Source organism: Anser anser (assembly GCF_964211835.1).
Source record: "Anser anser genome assembly, chromosome: 3".
Taxonomy (NCBI): Eukaryota; Metazoa; Chordata; class Aves; order Anseriformes; family Anatidae; genus Anser; species Anser anser.
The window spans coordinates 65824065-65845498 of NC_139722.1; the positions used below are offsets into that span (position 1 = coordinate 65824065).

General features: G+C 43.0%; 1 protein-coding gene across 2 annotated transcripts in view; it reads left to right on the forward strand.

The window, feature by feature from the left end:
- Positions 1-1243: 1243 nt before the first annotated feature.
- Positions 1244-21434, forward strand: part of EZR (ezrin) — a 37514-nt gene continuing 17323 nt past the window's right edge. The window contains exons 1-3 of one of the 2 annotated variants that reach the window (XM_083830946.1): positions 1244-1470; positions 1615-1691; positions 18316-18399. In XM_083830946.1, coding sequence (XP_083687072.1) covers positions 1680-1691; positions 18316-18399 — 96 coding nt within the window. In that variant the 5' untranslated portion in view covers positions 1244-1470; positions 1615-1679. The remainder of the gene's footprint in view (positions 1471-1614; positions 1692-18315; positions 18400-21434) is intronic. The other variant, XM_083830947.1, reaches the window with a different exon arrangement.

Genomic DNA, 21434 nt, shown 5'->3' on the forward strand with positions numbered 1-21434 from the left:
CAGCATTAACTTATTGCTTAAAAAAAAGAGTACAGAAAGTATCCTCATAAATCATATTTTATTAAATTAACATGATGAAAGAACATCTCAGTGGATTTGTTCCATCTGCAAATGGAGGCCGTATCTGTTCCCCAAAGATGTGTTATCCAGTGAACCTTTCTTAGAAGCCGTTTCGCTTAGACTATTTCTTCTCGCCTGCTGTTACATGCTGTCATGCCGCTGGCTCAGTTTTGACAGTATAAAGCTTCTTCTAATCCCTTGGGATCATGCAACAGGAAAGGAACATAGCCGCGAATTCTGTCAGTCTCCAGCTCTGCTCCCCTCCCCTTTCTCTGACAGACCTGATGCAGGAACATGTCTTTCATTTGAATGTAGCACTTCCAGTTGCTGCCTGGAGCAGTCTGTGAGGGAGGACACCGTTTGGATCTTTTCTAATGCAGGACCTGAAGAAAACACGGGGGTGTCTTTTTTCTTACCAGCCCTTGATATCTTTCATGGTCTCCCCTGCCTTATTATTTTTTCCATTTGCTGGTTGTTACTCGCTTTGCTTTGCAGCTCCCCATTCTCGTCCCGTGCCTTTTCTCACCAAACAGCCGCACGCGGCTTGAAATGGGGATGTTGCAGGCAGCGGCTTGGGTGCAGGCTGCATGATTTCCTTAACCTCACAGCTCAGCTACATGCCATCGCCGGCACAGCGGAAGAGCTGCGTCCTACACGCTGTTGCCCATGACTATGTAAATACGAGCTGCTCTTATGCCCAGCCAAGCGAGGAGATGCTGCAGGAGGCCCGCAGCTCCTGCAGAACTCACCAATACTTTATCTGCAGGAGCGCGTTTATGGATGAAGGAGGACAAGGAACAAGGGGCAGAGACACGGACTGTGTGTCATCTTCGCGTGTCTATGAATTGTTAGGCTGGTTGCACAATATTTTTTGGTCTCAACGGCCAACTGAATTAGTCCTGTTGCTTTGTACTGAGCTTGGATTTTCGAACTTTTCTTGCTGAAAACGTCCTTCGACACACAAACCTGTCATGTTCTTAAGTAATCCCATCTCCTGATTTTGGACTTCTGGAAACACACTAACTGTTGGGACACAGGTGCAGGCGGGGCGCGGCCCGGCGGCCATGTTGTGACAGGGCAGGGCGCCGGGGGCTCGCCGCGGGGGGCTGAGGGGAGGCAGCGCCCGCGGGCGAGGGGCACGGAGGGGAACGAGGAGGAGGAGACGGAGCCGCCCCGGCAACCCGGCGGGCAAAGGCAGCCGCCCGGCGTCGCCACCCCGCCCGCAGGCACCTGTTGCCCGTCGCTTCGAGGGCAGCCCCGCCCCGGGGGGGGGGGGGGGGGTAGGGGGCGGCCGGGATCCCCTCGAGGAGCCGGGTTCTTCTCCCCCCTTCTCGGCCGTGGGACGTCGGAGCGGGGCCGGCCCCGCAGCTCGGAGGGCGCTGGGGGAGCGGCGGGTAATGGCCGGCGGTGGTGAGTCACCGCCGCGGCCCCACCTGCGTACTTAACCGCCGCCGGGCGGCCGGCGCCGCACTCGTGGGCTGCGCTGCCGCCGTGGCCGGGAGCGGCTCCTTCCTCCTCCTCCTCCTCAACCCCTCCTCCTCCTCCTCCTCACAGGGCGTTCGGCAGCTGCTGCATGAGCGTGTCCCTCTCGAGCCGGGGAAGCACCGAGAGCGCTGAAAATGCCCAAGCCGGTAAGCTTTAGGCACCAGGAGCACCGCGGCGGCTTAACGGGGAGCGGGGGGCGTCCCCTCGGAGCGGCACGGAGCCCTTCGCCGCTGCCCCCCGCCGCCCTCCTGCCTCCTCGGGGGTGTGCAGCCCCCTCCAGGGGCTCTCAGGCGGAGAGGTTTGGGGCTTCGCCGCTTGTCCGGGGTGGCAGAACTGCCCTGGTGTCCGTTTGGTATCGGCGTGCGTTTGTACACGCGAAACGCGCATCTGAAAGCCTAGGGTAAACGCTTCATCTTCGCGATTAAAAGCTAAATTGCAGGGCATGAATGCCTTTTGCCACGGTGCTACTGGTGGGTCTATTGCCAGATAGTCTCTACTATTAAAAAAAAAAAGGCAAAAATAAGTAACTTTTTATTATTATTGAAGACAGATAAGTTTGCTTAAGCTTAGCTTTTTTTTTTTTTTTTCATTACTCCTCATTTACTTTTTTGAGCTTCCTCCCCTAGGGGTTTGCTAGTGTATTTTTGTTTTGTTTTTAAAGCCTGCTGCGCTCTGCCAGTTAGAAACACGAATCCTCTTGAGGAGCTAACTGCCTAATGCAAAGCTTTGGGTATTCGCTGGGGCAGACGTGCTTCTGAACCCCGAAGACCATAATCAGAGCAGGTTGTTGTTGCCCTCTGTTTGCAACAGGGGTAGTGCCTCTTAAAATGCAGTGCAGTAAAGGAGTAACGTGATTATTAGCTACGCCCGGTGGAATTGGAGTGAGCAAGCTTATCTTTATGGTCATAAGCAATGGGCGTTCTACCGCCATAGCATTAAACTTGGTTTAACTTACTTTTTTTTCAAAACAGAAGTGCTTAAATTATCTTGCACTGTAGTTCCTGTAAACTTCAGGAAAAAAAAAAGTAATGCACCCAGTCTTTTTAAGAAATGCTAAATCTTCAGTCTCCCTGGATGTATTTAGACAATAGGAGATGACGTATTACAGCATAGAAAAATGTGTATTGCAAGGGCCCTTCTGCAGGTGGGGGAGAAAATATGTAATTTACAAAGCATAGATGTAAGATTTTGTGTGTGGATAATCTCTCTCTTAGTATTATTAGTCATTTGCTAATTCCAGGGTGCTTTTCTTGAAAAGCACAACTTAGTTTAGGATTAAGTTGTACTGGAAGCCATGGATAAGTGGAAAAAATCTTTAATCTCTTAAAAAAAAAAAATATTATATCTGGTCTGGGTATGCTCTTATTCCTTCACAGATGGTGATGTTTTTGTTTATTTGTTGACTGACTCACCAGTGAATAACAAAGGTGAATATTGTAAGCCCCCTTCCACTGGGGAAGGACAACTGTACTCAGATGATTTCTGAGATGTGACCTACCGGCTGGAATTCGTGGCGAAGACTCTTTGTCAATAGTTTGTATAGTGTAAGCGCTTTTTTTGCAATCTGCATTTAATCTTCTGTTCAGTGGGGCTAACTGCCATCGTACTGGAAACAGAAAAGGGGAATTTTGCCACGTCTATTTTAATACAACAATTTAATTTGACTGCTTCAGACTGAGACAGTGAATTTGTGACCTTCCAACCCACCTCATTTGCTCTTAATACAGCTAAAAAGGATTTCGGTCAGTTTGCAGGGTACGGTGGAAAGGATGTAAAGATGTCACTCCAAAGGCAAAATTGTGCTTAGAGAGAGCATGATAACAGCCTTTGGCATCTGTGAGGAATGATAGCGTGAACTCTGTGGAAACACAGGGATGCAGTTTTAGTTTCTGGTAGGTCGAATATATGGGTACTAAATATTTGCTACCTACAGCTGTTTGCATGTCTTGTCAGCTTGGCATAAGTAAATACAATGTTGTTTGGCAGATCTCATGTTGATGTGGGTACAGTTTGACAAGCTGGTCATCAGTTGTCATCTTAAAATCTTTATTTCTTAGCAAGAAGCAAAGTTTTTGTCAATCATCTTCTCCCTATCCCTAAGAAAACTAAGGTAAACCTCTGTGTAAATCTTTTATTTAAACAAATCATGCACCAAGGCACTTACAGATCATGACTGGAATTTAGTCTTTCACAGTAAACTAGTAAGTCCACTAACGCTAGAACATTAGTGATTTTGTATTTTAATAGTATATCATAGTGAAAAGCTGTAAAGCAAAATATATTCCAGATTCCGTGGTATCATTTAGTTGTAATTAGTTGGATCTGATGCATGTCTACAGTGCTCAAAACAAATCTTAGAAACCTTCCAGAAAATAACTCTAAAGTAACTTTTTTATAATAAAGGCAAGTGTTAATGTATAACTTAACACAGACATTCTGCTGTGTATAGCAGTTACGTAACAGCAAGATCTCTGAGGTAAGCTATATATGTATAACTTGTTCCCAGTTCATAAGGGTTTTTAACTGGGAGTTCATCAACAGTTCAGATGCTTAACTTCCATCTAATTTGTACCGTAGTTCATTAGGTTTTGCAAATGGTGAATTATTACATACAAAAGCGCAAGAGACATCACCTTGTCCAAATCTTGTTTTGTTATCTGAAAACAAGTGAAATGCTCAATAAACTTAATTGATCAGCCTCATATCTGTTCATTACTAGAGTGCCTGTGCTCACTGCGTTTTTCCTATATCAATATGATTCTAGTTCATTTCTGTTTCACTCATTATATAGATGGTATTTTAGCTGAATTACGTTCTTCTGCAAACCAAACCAATCTAATAAATAGAATTGTAGGGCTGTGGACTGTTGAACGTTACTTACAGAAGGAGAAGGAAATGTGATCTCTGTTCTATAGACCTCTTAATTTGATCAGACCTATCGGCATGCTCTGTTACTGTTTTTGAAGGTGGATTTTTTCCTTAGGAAATCTCTTAGGGAAAAAAAGCCTTACAAGAAATGAAGTCAGCTTTGCAGCAGAGCATTTTCTGTAGTGTCACACAAAAACCTTTAATACTCGTATGCATGTATATAATGCTAAAGAGAGGACAGCAGTAAATGCAATCTAACAGCTTGTGGTGCTAAAGAGAATACAGGTGAATAATACAGAGAGGCACCCTTTTCTAATATATTTACTAATGGCCTGTGTTCAGGAAGCCAAGCATGCTACTGAAACGCGTCAATACCGTGGTGGTGGTATTGGTGATGTAGCAGGCTACCATATAAAGGGATGTAAAAGCTCCATTTCAGCGGTTAAACTTGGAGGGGTGGAAGAAGGTCCCGCACTATATGGGCTGAAAGGATGTGGATTGGTCGTTGATAGAATGGCTGTTCTTGTCCATTGACCTACAATCTGTGGGGTTTCTCTAATGGAAAGCACTAATAGAAGGTGCTAGTGGTAGCTTTCGTAGAAGATAAGTTACCATTTTCAATGACATTTCATTGTCCAGAAAATACAAATCCAAAGCAGAACCTACAAAAGGCTTTGGGGATGACTGGAGGCAGAAAGCCTCCTCACAAAAAGAATGCTGGGCTAGTTTAGCCTGGTAGAATTAAGTTACCTGCTCTCTCCCCTTTAAAATAAAGGGTTTAAATGACAAAGAGAAGGAAGAAATGCTTTAAGCAAGACTCGTTGTTTAGGAGACTCTTGAACATCAGAGCAGTTAACTTTTTGGTTGCTTTTCCTTCCCCTGTCACCCCCCTCCCCTCTGCCTTGGTCTTATTAGGAGACTATTCCAAGACTTAACACCCTTAAAGATAAAGTCTGACAAGGATATGTTTTAATGCTGCTGTATGTAGGAGTGCGGAACTGGAACGGATGACTCAAAAGGTTTTTCCCAGTCCTGTGTTATTATTAATGTGCTAGTGTGTGCTTGGTATTAAGTGGTTAGACGAGTCCTCTGTACCTGTTTGCTGTTGAATATACATGCGTTCTGAAAATGAACATGAAGACCGCGTGCAGGTCTTTTGCCAAGCCTTTTGGTCTCTGTGAGCACCTTTTGGCATTACAGTTCAAGAAGTTTGTCAAGAGGTGAGTGTAGCAACAGGAATTCAGTCAAAATGCAAATAATGGTAATTATTGGTATTTCCCAGATCTTCCCAGTTTGTTCTTGACTGTGTCTTCTAACTGCACATATGTTTTATCTTCAATTTCTTCACATCAGATTGCTATAATTGTACTGAAATTAAAAAAATCACAACCATAAGTTCTCATAAATAATTAAAATACTCTTAGCTTATGGATAGCTTTACATTTAGACAGTAATAAGATTTTTGCCTTTCCTTGTAAGCACAAATTGCAATACGTCAGATGATACGGTATTTAGTGTACTCGGTACCAGGAGGTGTATAATCTAGTGCAAAAAGTAAAGTTTATATTTACCATATGTGCAAAGTCCTAGTCATGGCTGCAAGAGGAAGGTGAAGGATTCTATTAATAGTAAAAGTAGGGAGTAGTTCACAGATGGCTAAAGTTGTAAGAGAAAGAGTTCACAATCGTGCCAAAAAACCAAATTACTGTATGAGCTGAATAAGCATTTCTGAGGTCAGTTTGTTCTCTAGCTGCTGCAGAGAAATCAAGGGTGTTAACTGTTAATGTTAGCCAGTACTTAAAGAATTTCTTAGCGTTCTTAGCGGGCAGAGGGGGGAGATGAGCCTTCCTATTCTTCTTCCTCTGCCCACATGAACATCTTCCTCTGTCCACACACATACACACGAAAATGAAGAAGAAAAAAAAAAACAAACCACAGTGATAAACCAGGACTTCTTGAGAATAAATCTTCTTGATGACCATTGAAGACTCCTGCATCAGTGTCACTCTTGTTTGGCACTCTGTGTCCAAAGAGCTTTAAGCGCACTGTAAATCCCATAATCACTGAATTGACCTTGAAGGAAGGCAGTGCTGCCCGAGATCATTGAACCACGCTGCACACTGTTAAGTAATATATCTTGGCTGGGTTGTGTTCTTGTTTTTGAAACCTGGTTTCAGCATTAGGTAATGTTTAGTCTGTGAGCTGAGAAATATATCTCTCGGCTGAAGCAGCTGAGGTCTCAGGATTTTACTGAGCAGCGCGCAGGATTTTTTTCCTTCTAGGAGGGGGGGAAAATTGTTACTGTGCGAGCCTGGAAGGAAGGCTTGACCTGGTGTAACAGCTAGCGATACGGCCTCCACGGTGCTCACTTGTTCAGATCCAGATTTTGTTTCTCTTTCTAGTCCCTGCTTCACAATGGAAAGTATCATCTGCTTTCATCTTTGAGAGAGCATGAGTAGCATGTGCTCGGCTGGGACTGATGAGTACCTGACTGTCAGCTGTCAATTAAAATAAAAATCCTGAGTCAAAATAGTGGACTCTCCTTCTGAGTGAGGAGGACAAACTGTTGCTTAATACCAATGACTGTTGTATTTAGGACCACTTACACATGTTCCATAGCTTTCTGCTAGCTTTGAGATGTCGGTATGGAATTGCCCCACAAGATTACTGTGTAGTTGATTCTCCCTCCAACTTTCATGAGCAAGTGCTCTAGCTAGAGTGTAAAAACTGAGCAACGTTGCCAATACAGTCTCTTCCTCTCTTGATTTATAGCATGGAAATGTCCCCGTTCACTGCAGCAGTCCTAACCTCAGCATGGGATGTGTGTGGACATCCAGTTGGTGAATCTTGGGCAGAACAGAGCTGCTCAGCTCGGCCAAGAGACCAGCAGGCACACAGAGCAGATTTGTGGGCTGCCTACCCTGAAGATGTAGGGATTGAAGGATCTCAGGCCTGTAGTGGGGTGCCGGTATTTAGCCTGACAAGGCCAGCAGAGGACTTCACAGGCTGTACTGCAGCCACTTCAGAGTTCTTTGTGGGAGCTCAAGTTATTCTTTAACATCTTACTGAATACACTTTAATCGTGAAAGCTTAGCTGGCTTAACTTTTTGCCTTTGTAGAGAGAAGTGATTATACAATGTTCCTGATACACAAAGTATGTGGTATAAATTGGCAGGTGGGTTTGCATAATTGATATATAATGATCTGAGCATCAGGGAAGATAGCTTTCCCCTTCAAAACCAATGCAGCCTTGCAGGCAGAGTTTCCAAAGCTACTTTTTCTGCCCCCCTCTGTGCTCTGTATGCCTTTTGTGAATCACTAGGACCTACGTTTGGCATCACATTTCAGTAGTGAAGGGCCTGTGAAGTTTCATGTCAGAACCCCATGAGCATTTTTAGGAGTCAGAGAGGGGTATTTCACCAATCTTTCCAACTTTTCCTGTATTACCTATAATGTTGCAAGAGCAGCCTTTTTGTGATTAGCTGACGTTCCAGGACTTGCAGTGGCCTACCTTTATCTGGGAGCAAACAGTACCTGTTGCATAGTGTTTAAAGTACCTGGCTGGGAAGTGTAAGCACTGCAGCGAGTTGGGCGTGTATCAGGCTGTCAGGCTATTGTAGGCGATCACATCATATAATCCTACTCATAAATTTTGCGAATGCCATGTGATGGGTTCCGCCGAAGTCCATGAGATAAAGTGAAAGAACCTGATTATAGAGCAGGTAAAACAGAGGGGTGAGGTATCAGATCAATAAATCCCTCTCTGACAAATGGATTCATAACTAGAATGATGAACAAACACACATCATTACCTGGGCTGCTGTGACATGTCGCACTGCTATTTCTCCTTCAGCAAATGCAGTTCATGTTCTTCCTGCACTTTGACTTCTGTAAGAATGTGGCTGGCCTCACCGGGTCAGGCGGAAAGCCCCTCCAGCCTAACGCTGCGCTGCTGTTGTTGGCCAAAAGCTGATGCCTGAGGAAGAGCGTTTGAAAGATACGCACCATTGCTTTCCTCTGAGCTGCTGGGGTATTGGAGGCCTGAAGTTCCTATCTAATGAGTTACTAAATGGATTTCGGTGAACTTGTCCAGTCTCCCCTTGAAAGCATGTGAACTCCAGCATCCGTGAGGCTGTCCTAGATAACCTTCACGATGTTTGAGAAGTTACCTACAAAACTCCTTGCTGCAGCTCCGTTTGAGGAACTGATTTCTCATGTTCAGAACTGACCAGCTTTGATGTGTCCTGCTTTTTCTGTTGTTACAGGCACTGAACACTTGGTCCTTGTCCACTCTGTCCATGTCTGTTGTGACTTTGTGCTCTTACGTCCTAGCCTGTGTTAACTTCCTTCCAAACTGAGAAGTCCTAATGCACTTGGTTGATCCTTGCATAGGAGTTAGTTGTTCTTTGTAAACTCTTTCCGGTTCATGTCTGGTGCAAAATAGTTCTGCCTCTTGTGATGTCTACATCTGGGAAGAGCACCGCTGTTGAAAGCTTCTTTCCAACAGTCAGTTCTTAGTCTCCTCAGACTCTCAGAGCATAATCTTAAGAAAATAAGTCACAGCCTCTCCTTGTGGTCACACTGCCCGTTCTGCTGCAGTCTAATGTGCTGTTCTTCTACTGCAGAAGAACAATCATTGTATCTCGTGCTAGTACTGCTCATGCAGGGTCTACTGAAAAAGTGTTGAGTGCTGGCAGGTTTTGTTGTTGCACAGTCTCGAGGTGAGTATCTGTCAGATTTTGACTCTTAAGAATTACTGTTTTCTGTTTTTTATGCATACTACACTCTAGAATCTATGCCTCTGCATAAGCACTGGAATAAAAGGTGCCAATATTAGTGCTAGTATTCGTGGAAAGCTCCGAGGCTCTTGCAGCTTTTGTTTAGGTAATTCATGCCTTCAGCCACTGTTCCTGTTTGTTGCTAGTTGGTACTGTGAAATTCAGCTGCTGTGTAAATCACTGCCTGCCTGCTCGGCATTTTCGTTTGGAAACAACATAGATATGAAGTGTTGTTTTTGTTCTGGATCAAGACGATGAGATACTCAAATATTTTGCTTTTCTCTTGCGGGGATTGCAGAAGGATCATGTTATGTAGATGACTGACATAAGTATTAGAGATGTAAAGTTACTTTAAAAGATTATGAAACTAGAATAAAAGTTAATAGCTTGAACATCAATATCTGCACTTGGCCTCATGCTAATATTTCTGATGGAAAACCACAAAAACTGTCTGGTTCCTACTGAATTCTGACATGGTGAGATGAGGCTTATTTGAGGATTGGTTGTGGGGTTTCCTTTAAACTTCATGTGTAAAGCCTTAGCTTGCAACTTCATTATGTTTAATTGGATGTGATGGTTGTCATGACAAAACAGTCTGTGTGTGGAGCAGTTTGATCCAGCGGCCTCCAGCTTCCCTCTGTATTTATCCTTTAGGTACAAAGGACCTGTTGTTGCTGCAGTCTGTGTTCTTAAATCTGTCCAAACGCTCGCTGGGGGCAGATGGCTCGCCCAAGCAGCAGTGCCGTGACGAGTCTGCTGTCACCGGCTGCGCGCTTGTTCTTTAAAGAGATCTGTTGCTTGTATGCAGATATTCCTAGTGCACAGCATCAGAGAGACTTCAAGTGTTACTTTTTTTCAACAGAACACATTAAGCCCTCAAACTGGTTCCTGACTTGTTCTATGTTGAGGGCAAATCATCCCTCCTGCCCTCAGAGAAAGTAAGATCAAGCGGTTTTTGTGGAAAACATCTGATCTCCCTAATTGAAGGGGGGTTGTTTAAGGGTAATATCTAGGGGCATTTCAGGGTTAAATTATGTTGCTTTATGTCTTGTTAGGGCATAGGGATGCCCCTAGGTAATCTTAAAAAAAAAAAAAAAAAAAAACTACTGTCTCAATTTTTAATTTTCTTTATAACTGGAGACAGAATGATACAGTTTGTGTGTTAGGAAAGAGTTGGGGAAACTTTGGTTAGTGAAGAAAGGTTTTATTTATTTATTTTTCTTCCTGGAAAGAGCATTTTTTGTCTTTGCAGTTCCACTGAGGAGCAAATGTTACTTGAACACAGGTGGGCACTGTTGGATGCCTGCAGCTGAGATGGACTCATCTGGGAGCAAGGGTGGTTAAAGATGTAGGGTTATACACAGTTCCCACAGCTGCATGAAGTGTTCATGATCTTGTGGCATGCAGGGTGTTACTGCTTGACCTTACGTTGAGAACCGAAGTGCATCTGTGACTGCTGCTCAGCATTTCACACAGATGCCTGCTACTCGGTTTTATTGTTTGCTAATAGAAGATGTATCAGGCTTTGGTTAAGGAAACTGAAAGAGGCGTGTAATTTAGTATGACATTTCATCTTCTGCATATCTAAACTAAATAAGTTTGAAATCACATTCTAGGATTATTCTCATGTTTGATTGTATGGAAGGTTTCACGCTATCTCGCAAAGAAGAGCCAAGTGACCTGACAGCAAAATCAAACTCAATATATCAGCCTTCTTGTAATCTGTGTATGGGGTGGGGGGTAATTTTGTCCTGAAAATTCAGTCTGCTCTGCTAAAACTGGAAATTCTAGATGACTCCCCAGATCTGGGTGTTCAAGGTTTTCCTGCCCATGTGTACAACCCCCAGCCTTCATCCAGGAGAGTCTTTAGCTTTCCAATTTCATATCAAAATTATTCTTGGCTTCCCATCAAAGTACTTTTTCTGTCTTCAGAAGAATTTCCACGTAAGCTGTTATAAGGCTTTTTCACCTTACATGCAAGCAGCACGTACCTGGACTCCCATTGCCCTAAGTAAATCTAAGAAACTTAAATTAAGTGTAGCTCCATAAATACTGAAGATTAGTACAAAAAAGTTACGGTTGTACAAGCTGTTGCTTTAGAGGTGACTAGTAGATGTGGCTAACAACCATGCTGAACGATCTGAAACTAACTGCCAGCTTTCTAGACTATTATATACCCCTGTATTTACCCTCAGTGGTATTTTCCCCTCTCACGGGAAGGTGAGCGGGTTTTTAAAGAACAAAGACCAGCCTGTTCAACTCTAATCTTACCTGCCGCAAATGCAGCGGTATCTAACTCTGCTTCATAAACTCGGAGGAATTCCTGGGGAACGTGACTTAATGTTCCCATTTATTTGCCATGAGGAAGCAGCGTTTAACACAATGAGACCTGAAATGGACACGGCCTTTGGTTCAGTCAGGTCTCTTTGATTTAATGCGGTGTGCTGAGAAACTGGGTCGGTTGAATCGGCGCAGTGAGCTTACCTGGTCAGTCAGGTGGATGCCGGTGAGGCCGTTCCCTGCTCATGTTTTGTGAGCTGATGAGGCTGTTTCCTCTCCTGTCACCAAACTGCTCGAGTCTTTTTGTTGTTCTGCTTTTGGGTTTAAAAATTGCTGTCCTCTACAAATGGTTCATGTTTCAGATGGCTCCCCTTCAAAAGAGATCAGTGACATGCTATCAAATCAAATCCAGTTTTTCATAGGTTAGGAAAAAAAACTGACCTATGGTTTAGTGCAGACTTTCCTTGATTAACTTGTTTCCTTCCTAAAGAAGTATTCAAATGTGGGTGACAGCATTCCAGCTGGCAAGTCACCAGGCAAGCAGAACAGAGCAGTCATCTTCAGTAATGCTTCCGGTGACAAATACACTCAAGAATGCAATTTTTCTTTCTATGCAATAGCATCACACCAGGAAATGCAGTGTTCTTGGGGGGGGATTAATAATAGACCACATCCTTATCTGCAGTCCTGCTGGTTTGGGGCAAACAGCCCATTGTTTTATAAGCCTGTAATTTGTTCATCTCCTTGTCTGTTTCTTGTCCATTCTCACCTTCCCACATGAAACATTTGCAACTATTTCTCAGACTTAGCAAGATCTTTGAATTCTAGCCCTGGCCTCCTAAACAGTTTTTGTTTTCCACTGGATGCTCTGTGCAGACTTGTGAGTGTGCTCCATTTTCAGGGGCTGTGAGAGTACTTAACCACATTTTCTTACTCACTGCACTGCAGCCCACACACACATCCCACTTTCAAGATGTTTGCCAGCCATGACCAGGTCAGAGTGCATGTCCCTAATCCGTGTTCCGGGAAGATGAAGGTGCTGAGTCCAGTCAGGCTGGAAGTCATGCTTTGGCAACCCTGCAGCGGAGAGAGCTGATTGCTGGCTTGATACAACATTGTCTCCTGCCTTGTCAGGAGCTATGGAGTATTTAGGTGCACGACTTGTCAGTTGTAATATTCACATTGCTCAGATTTGTTGTGTACCAAGTCTGTGTCATATAGGACCACATCATATATTGTTACTAGATGAAGCTTGATCCATTAGGCACGTTATTCTGTCAGAGAAGTAGAACTGGCTCTGAGTGATGTGTTCTTGACATGTCTGAGTCTATAGGTACTAAGGAATAACATAAGAAATTGAACTAATCTCTGTTTTCTCGGGCTATTCAAGCTACTTACACTCCCAGAGTTCTCCTTGCCCTTCCACGGTCCCTGAACCACTAGCTGTTGACTTCAGTGACTTGTGGAGACAGTGAAGTGTTAGCAGGTTGGGTCTGAGCTCTGGAGCACCTAGTATGTTTTTTTGGTGGTGGTTGTTGTTGTTTTGTTTTTTACCTGAACAAATCTGATTTTTTTTCCAAGATACTATCCAGCTGCAGGAACTGTAGTTACTCTATCAGTTAGCAGCACAGTAGCTGTCATCAGACAGAGCTGGCGATGTTCTCTCATTATGGGTGGGCCTGCAATCAATGAACGCTGCTAATACATGGAAGGCAGAGGCACAGGGAGCAGTTTCGGTGCCCTTCCCGATGCTGCTATGTGAAATTGCCTCTCCTGTTACCAGATGCCTAATCGGTATAAACATCTACAAACAGGTCTGGTTGCTAAGGTGGAAATGTAATTACTCCGTCCATGCAGACACATTGCAACTCAGGGCAAAAAGCCTGTCTGTTATTTATTACGAATATAATAGTAGTTGTGTGCGTGGCGGAGGAGCAGAAATAGCATACGAACCTGCAGAGGTGAGGATGCAAGGCTGACTTGGTCTGATTCCTACTACTACTGTTTTCAATTATTTCTTGTTAAGACAGCTGTATTTCTTCAGCACAAGCGCATCCATGTGCTATACGGACACTTTGGGTGCGTTCAAGGAGCTTTAATAGGCCCACATACATATTTTTCACAGTAAGTGCTGTATAGGTGCAGCACTTCAACAACCCCTTGTCCCCTCTGTGCTAGGTGGTCGGTTTGCCTGTGTGTGCTAGCTGCTTACCTGGAATTTCCAGTGACTGAAGAAAGAAGGCATTCCTATCTAGGTTTCTCCATTATGAAGTGCTAGTTGCCACCACTCGGAAAGATACTTCACTAGCATTTGTACCTGCAAACCTGCTATTTAAGAGACTCTGGTCTTTACCTCTCCTTGAAAAGAGGAAGCAAGCATTCCTGAGCATTATCAGAGGTGTTTAGAGCTGCATAATGACAATATGGAACACACAAAGTACTGGTTTCTCTATGTGTATGTGTAAAGGTTGGTATTTACTGTCCTTTATCTTATGAAAATAAATTGTATAGTATTTTAAATGACTTGCAAAGCTTCACTTGTATAATAAAATAGTTCAGTGAACTATGAACTTGCGCAATTGGGTTTCTTTCAAGCATCAGTATGTAAAATATCCACAGTGGCTTGCTGTGTATGGGGTACATGTGTTGTTCTCCCCACCCACACCCTCATTCCACCCTTCTTTTCCCCTTCAGCGTGGGATGTTTTACAATAGAGCAGCTCAATATCAGGAGGTAGATGGTCAACTCCAAAGATACCTTGTTGGCTGCAACCACAGATGGATTCTGGACCAACAAGCCGTAGCCCAAGAGTCAGGCTTCAGTCAAAAAGTTACCTGTGCATATACAGCGCCCAGCACACCTGGGAATCACGCATTTATGAGAGAGAGGGACTGAGGCAATGTCGTCTTGGGTTGTTATCTAGGTCTCAGGTCTTGCGCAGAGATGTTGCAACTTAGCTGGTTGGCAACACATTGCCTCCTTAAAGAGAGAGTTTTCTGAACCTGTTTTTCAGATGGCACTTTTAATTTTCTGAGTTTCTGCATGGTGCACAATCTACAAAAGGCTGCAGTGTCCCACAGAGTGATCTCCTGGTTTAGTGTTAGAGGAGATGGCTCAAGGGGCAGAAAACAAAAACAAGTAAGACCTGAGGGCACTACTGAAGAAAGGGAGATCCCATTCTAACTACTGCAACTTCTAGTACAGGAACTCTCCATTGTTTTAAGATTATATAAAGTTTATTTTAAAGTTCTCTCCAGTCCATCTTTAATTTTACTTCCACTTTCCTGTCCCAGTTGGAAATGTAGATAACAGTCTATCCTGGACAGCCTGAATTCATGGAATTAGCATTCAGTAATTCAGTGGAATAAACTCTTCAGTTTCTGTTGTCTTTATGACTCATGGAGCTTATTTTCCTTTTAATGCAAATGGCATTGTGTTTTCAACTGCATGTTTGTTTATTTTTCCCCCCTCTGGATCAAATTTCTTAGTAGTTTTATGCGTCCTAAGACAGGAAAATGAAAGCCTTGTGTTCTGTAATGTTTCAGAACACACAAGTCCTCTAAGGCCTTATTTTTGATTTGTTTTAAGTATGTTAGTCTTGGGCATGGAAGTGTAATCAAAGTTTTATGGCATGAGCCTGTGGATTGGGAAGCTATATCTGTCCAGGATTTTTAGCTTCTTATGTGCATTTAAAAACTTACTTCATGTGTAAGTCATGCATTCTTCTTTGCCATCTCTCCCCTCTCACTGTTATGAAACAATTAAAAACTGCTTGCTTAAATTTTTGTCCTGGGATACTGCTGGGACTTGGTAGAGATCTTAAAAATGACCTGCCTTGCCTTGCCTACATGGGATAAGCAGAGTTTCAATTGTCAAAGTTTTCTTAACTGTGTCTTGCTCTTTTTGTTGCTGATAGGAATTAGTCTGAGTTGTTCCCTCCCCAGCAATACCTTGAATTGTTTTTCATGTTGGGCTTTGATTTAATCATCTTGGTGCCATGGCGAGTTTCTTATGGTCTGAGCTGTATGCCACATTGATCTCCCCTTTGCCTGACAGACATAGAAGTTTTTTTTTAGAGTGCCCAAACCAGAGTTTCAAGTGAATTAGGCTCAGGTTGCCTGTTTCATTACTAGCTTCCCCGTGCTGAAAGCTCATGTGGAGTGGTTGTAGGACATACATTTAGAAATACTGCTAAAACCATTATGTTCGTCTTGAAATCCAGACTCCAGTTTGGAGATGAGAAGCAAAAGGATGTAATACGGCAGGAAGGAGGCTCAAAGGATTTTTCCAGGCAACCATCTACTCATGGAAATGACAACTGCTAGATATCCTGTCTCTCCTTAGTCTGCCTCTCGTGTGGCTCAGGGCTTGTCTGCTGGCACACAAGGGAATTCCTCTGTATCCTGCTGGTCATTCAGCCCTTTGGAGAACACAGAAGTTAACCTTTACCACGTGCCCCAAGTGTCCTTGGGAGCTTTTCGATGACCAAGCAGTCATGTTCTCCATTCTCCATGCTTATGACTACATAATTGAAGTGTAAAGAGGATGACTTCCATTTTTGGTCTTAATGCTAGCAACGTTTTTGGAAGATGTAGCAGGTGGATTCTAAGCACTAACTAGCTCACTGTTTAGCTGACATTTTAAGAAGGGGACTGTGTCCAGAAGGATCTTTTAGAGTTGAAGTAATATAGGGTATTCCTTTAGAATAGGGAACATGTTTTGTTTTGAACTAATAAATAACCATTAAGGAGATAAAGTAAAAGATGAGCATCCTGGTACTGATTGGAGTTCAGCGCTCAGCCGACAGCCCAAACCTTCTCTGGTAAGGTTTGAGAAGCACGTCCTTTCAATTCCTTTAATTTGTAAGGTAATACTTATTTTACACCTACTGTGGTGTTGTAGCCAGAAGTACAAGTAACTTGCACCACACAAAACAGCGGATTATGAGCATATGTTTTCTTGAGGGGGGTAGGAAGGGATTAGAATATGATTAGGGATTTATTGCTGAGAGGGATTAAGCAACAGGAGCTTTTTAAGGTCACATCTTCAAATTGCAGTCTTACCGTTCTTGAGAATTTGGTATCTGAACTTCCCTTCCCTTGCTACACTCGTTACACTCTTTGGGGAAACCTTTGGTTCCTATGGCACAGGAAGAAGACCTTAAGCATACTGCAGTGAGTCCTTAGAGATCCCAAGTGCTACAGCTGTGAAAAGGAGCTCTTAGGGCAATCAGGAAAGGTTTTACTTTTATTGTGTTTAAAGCAATTTATTTAAATTAGGATTTTATTTTATTTTTAAGGATGCTGCTTTAAAAATGCAGCTTGAAAGTGACAGGACACCTAAGCAGTCACCTTGTCTGGTTCAGTTCTGGGGTTCCGTGACCTGGAAACTACTTTGAGTCATCTTTCTCTAGGAGAGTCCTCTGTCATCTGGGAAAACATTAGAAAAACATCTCTATGAAGGTTAAAAGACAGTTGATGCCTTCCTTGCTCCCTGAAAAAGATCACAATTTTGCATTGCATTTGACTCAAACAAGCTGAGGCAACTTGTTTTATTCACACTTCCCTGTTAACTGTAACATGTTAGTTCACCTGACACTTACCCTAGAGTTTAAATATACATAATGAAGTGACTGGAAACTGCTGCAGTGTCAAGGTTTTGTAGCGAGTGATTCAGTCCCTATTCTACCACATCCTCTTGTTTCTTCAGAGATGTGCCCCTGCACTGGATGCCGGTGCTGCAGCTGGGGCAGGCTCTCCGGGTCTGTCAGCTCTTGCCGTCTTTAACATGACATTTATAAAGATGTTGGGAAAATGTCGTGAAATCTTATGTGTTTAGATTACCTGTTGTCTGGTCTTGTGTTTACAAGTACTCTTTTTTCTTTTTTCTTTTTTTTTGAAACACCAGGTTACAAATCTGACTTATTAGAAGGATACTGCATGGTCATCTGGGTTTGGGCTCTTAATTTGTTTGGGGATGTTATTTATTTATTGAGATACAGTATAATATTGCAAGTGGCATAGTTTTTTGTAGTTGGGAGAGTTAGAGAGAATCCTCTCTTGATTTGTCATTACCTTCCTGGTCATTATGCCGTTTCCTGCAAGCTTGGTTGTTTCTTTTTGTCTCCTGATTTAACTGCTAATAGACTTTTTCTACTGATTAGTTAAACACTCTTGTCTTCTGCATACAATGCTAACTTCGGTCTTGCACTCTACTTCTGTTATTGCAACAAGTCTGGCCAAGGTGCTTCTTCACTAACAGCATTAGCTGTAAGTGAATTCATGCCCTATAGTATCAGTCAGTACCTATAACTGCTGTCACTTCGCTGAGTAGATTTTTATGACAGGAATAATGAATGTTTTTCAGGTTAATGCTGATTGCTTCATAAGAATAATCTGTAGCCTTTTGCCTTTAAAGCCCCAGATTAATTCCAGCTCTAACATAATGACAGTTAAATTATAAGTCTCAAATTTAATTTAGTCATTAGGGCCTTCTGTAATCCAAGGGATGGCCTGCAGGCAACTATGCTGTGTGCTTGAAGAAACCCTTAGTCCAAGGGGTTTTAGGCCTGGAGACAGCCAACTCTAAGATGCCCCCTCATTTAACCTAAAGCCAAATCCAATTCCGCATTGAATAGGAAAACCTGCAGAGCAATTTGGATAAGACAGCTAAGTCAGTGCCCCAATTAAGTTTGCTGATGTGATAACAAAAATCTAATCTTAAGTGTATATTATAAGGGTTTTTCCTCAAAGCATGGAGACTGTATTGTACGCAAAGTACTGTGTTAACATTGAGAAATAGCTTTCAAGGTACCTAAAACAATGCTTTTTGTTTTTCTCCTTAGATCAATGTTCGAGTTGTTACTGTGGATGCAGAGCTGGAGTTTGCCATCCAGCCGAACACTACAGGCAAACAGCTGTTTGACCAGGTCAGTACAGTGTTGGTATGGGCTCTTTTTGCCTAAATTTAGAGTATATTGGAGAGTATAATGTTTGCTTAAGACTGAATTCCAAACCTACCTTTCTCTACCTCCTAATCAAAGGGCCCTGTTCCTAAGTTCTCTAAATTCCATCACAGTGAAAGAAATAACTGAAGGTTCTTGCAGATGTTATGTTCCAGTGAAACCTGTCTTCCTAGCAGTGTTGGGTGATGAAGTGTCATAAGGCATCTAGACATGTCTAGATCTGGACAGCACAGGTAGTGTGAAATACAGCTTAACTTTTATTCATTACTGAAACTTTCAAGTTTGAGTGTTGTCCCTGTACATAAAACTCTTCAGAATCAGGTCTTTAGGTGGTTGGTGAAGGTGCAGCTGGATTCATTAAGAAGCTGAGTTGGAGGTTGCTACTTGCCATGGATGTTTGAGTTTGCCACACTATTAAAAAAATATAAGAGTTTGATCACCATACAGAAGCTATAGCATCGCGCCTTTTAAGAAGCCCTTATGCAGCAGGACAGAGTGGAGTCTTATCCAGTCTGCCTCCAGGGATTCCTAAGGAAGCGGAGGACATGAGTCCTCCAAGGGACTCCCCGCTCTTACTGTTACTCGTCCTGTGACTGCATTAACAATATACAGGTCTGTTTAGAGATGCACCTACCAAAGGTCAGGTAAAGACAACTAAACCAAACAAAGAGCGCTTTGTGGAACTTTGTTAGTCCTATGTACCTTGCCCTTATAAAACTGATTTAAGATCTAGATTTCAGCAGAAAAAATCAACAACATCTGGAATTCAAAAAAGAAAAAAAGAGCTTGCTTCTAAATATTGCTGCTGAAACTGAAAACTAAGTTGATCTATGCAGACTTGTGAATACTTATGCGTATTGTTCATGAAGCACTGCAGCAATTACTTTGCACTTCTCCCCTTGTCCCCTGCTAGCCTTGATAGCAAAGGGTGGTTGAGCTTTAACTCAGGTAGGTGAAGCTGGCTAAACAACATTCATTTCTTCCAAGTTTTTCTTGGTAGTTTCTCATTTCAGTGAGTTAGCTAGAAGTTGTTAAGCGTTACGGCAATTGTACAGATTGCAGTAAGAAGTACTCCTCTCCAACCCCCCCCTGCCCCCCCAAAAAATTATTTCTTTATTTTGTGGAGTGAAAGGAGGAAACTAAATTATAATAATTGAAAAACTTTGCGGTATGCAATAGAGTACTACACGTTCTTTGTTTAGTACTAGTTCTAAGTAAGTCCTTTTCATTATCGCTGGTGTGGGATAAACTTCAAGTATTCACTGGAAATTTGTTGAAGTGCGTCTGAAACACCTGTGTTTTTATGCAACCAGCATTTAGTGTTTGAACTTCTATTGCCTGCTGACTACCATTGCATATTTGGGTAACTTCCTCACCTCCCCCCCACCCCCCGTTAGCATGGCTCCCTCAAGTTTCATCTCTGAGGGTACAACAATCCAAGTGTCTAAAAGCTAGGTGTTTAAAAGCAATGCCTAGACCAGAGAGTATAAATACGTCCTGTATTCCTGATGACAAAGGTTCAAAAAGGTTTTTTTTGCCCACATATTTGTCATCTTTCTTTCTGTAAAGAGTCAGGATCTTTTCTCTGTCAGAAGAGAAACTAGAGAAGCACAAACTCCTGAGAAGATGGAAAAAGGCAGGATTCTTCAGATCCAAGATACTTCTAATCTGCTGTCTAGGTAGTTCTCGTGAAGATAGTGCTTGTTGTAGTACTTGGTGTGCTCTGGGATGGAAAATTACCTCATGAAGACTTGGTCCTTTCGTCCTGTAGCTGGGATTTAAAACGTGTGATTGGAAAGTTACCAGTGGCCTTTACCTTGTTGGGTTGTACTTCTGCACATCAAGAGGAGACAGACTTTGGTATAATGGCAGCACAGACTTGAGCAGCTTAAGACTGTTTAATTTCAACTGTTCTGACAGCCCCTCTTCCCTTCTGCTGTGCCCGTCTTTTACTGGACCCTGATCTTGGAGATGGAGTTTACACCCAGTTAAAGCCTATGGAGGCAACAGGTTTTCCCTGGAATGGGGAGTGGCCCAACTTGAAATGCAGAACCACTGGGGGGAGGGGAAGGGTATTGAAGAAGAAGGGCTGTCTTTAAAAACCACGAGATGATTTCTTGGCCTGGCTGTCAGCTAACAGAATTACTCAGGCAGTGCCCTTGTGCTTATTGGCTTTGCTATCTTAAATGTATGCTGCACGTAAGGCAGATCATAACTCCCTTTTAACAGAAGGGGAAAATAGTGAAGCCTCCGAACGTTGAGTTCAGCTCTGCTCAAGCCACAGCTCCATCTGAGGTGTTCTGGGAACCCATGGAGTGGTCTCTGGAGCTGGCTCGAGTACATCCCCTTGGCTGGTCCTGGCAGTCCTGCACCTTTCTGGCAACAAGGGGAAGAAATTCCAGTGAAGGGGAGAGTGCCACCAGCAGTTTCGGAAGTGCACTGAGGTAGCCAGTGCCTTATGTGCCAGCACGAGTATGCCAAGTCCTGTGGCCCATCAGCTAATTTAGTTTCTTAAAGCAATTGCACTATTCCTTTTGAGCAGATAATCAGATCAAGAGAGCATCAAATGACTGACAGTTGAAAGGCCTCATTAAATGAGAACTTGCCCGTCTCTGTTGAGTGAATGTGCCTTAAGCTCCAGCCACAGTTTTGAGATTTTCTTTGTCAGTTTGGGTAGAATGGGCAGGTTCAAGATTTGCTCCTCTGTGCATTTTTGTGGATAACCTCCTCCCCTCCCCCCAGTTATCTTGAATCTAAGAAACTTTGGTTCTTAGGGTTTTTTTGTTTGTTTAGCTATGGAGGAAGCTTTGCAAACCTGTTTCCCAGAATACAGGCTAAAACAGTCTCATCTTTGTTCTTGGTATTTGACCTCAAGTGCTGAAATTTGAAGTCTAGTGTAATGCTTTTTGTTTCCTTGCCTTTATGTTTTGGGAAGAACTTGAGGGGTCATAACTTCTGTAAGCTTTCCAGCTGTCTTGGTTTATAGAGGAGTATTTTTT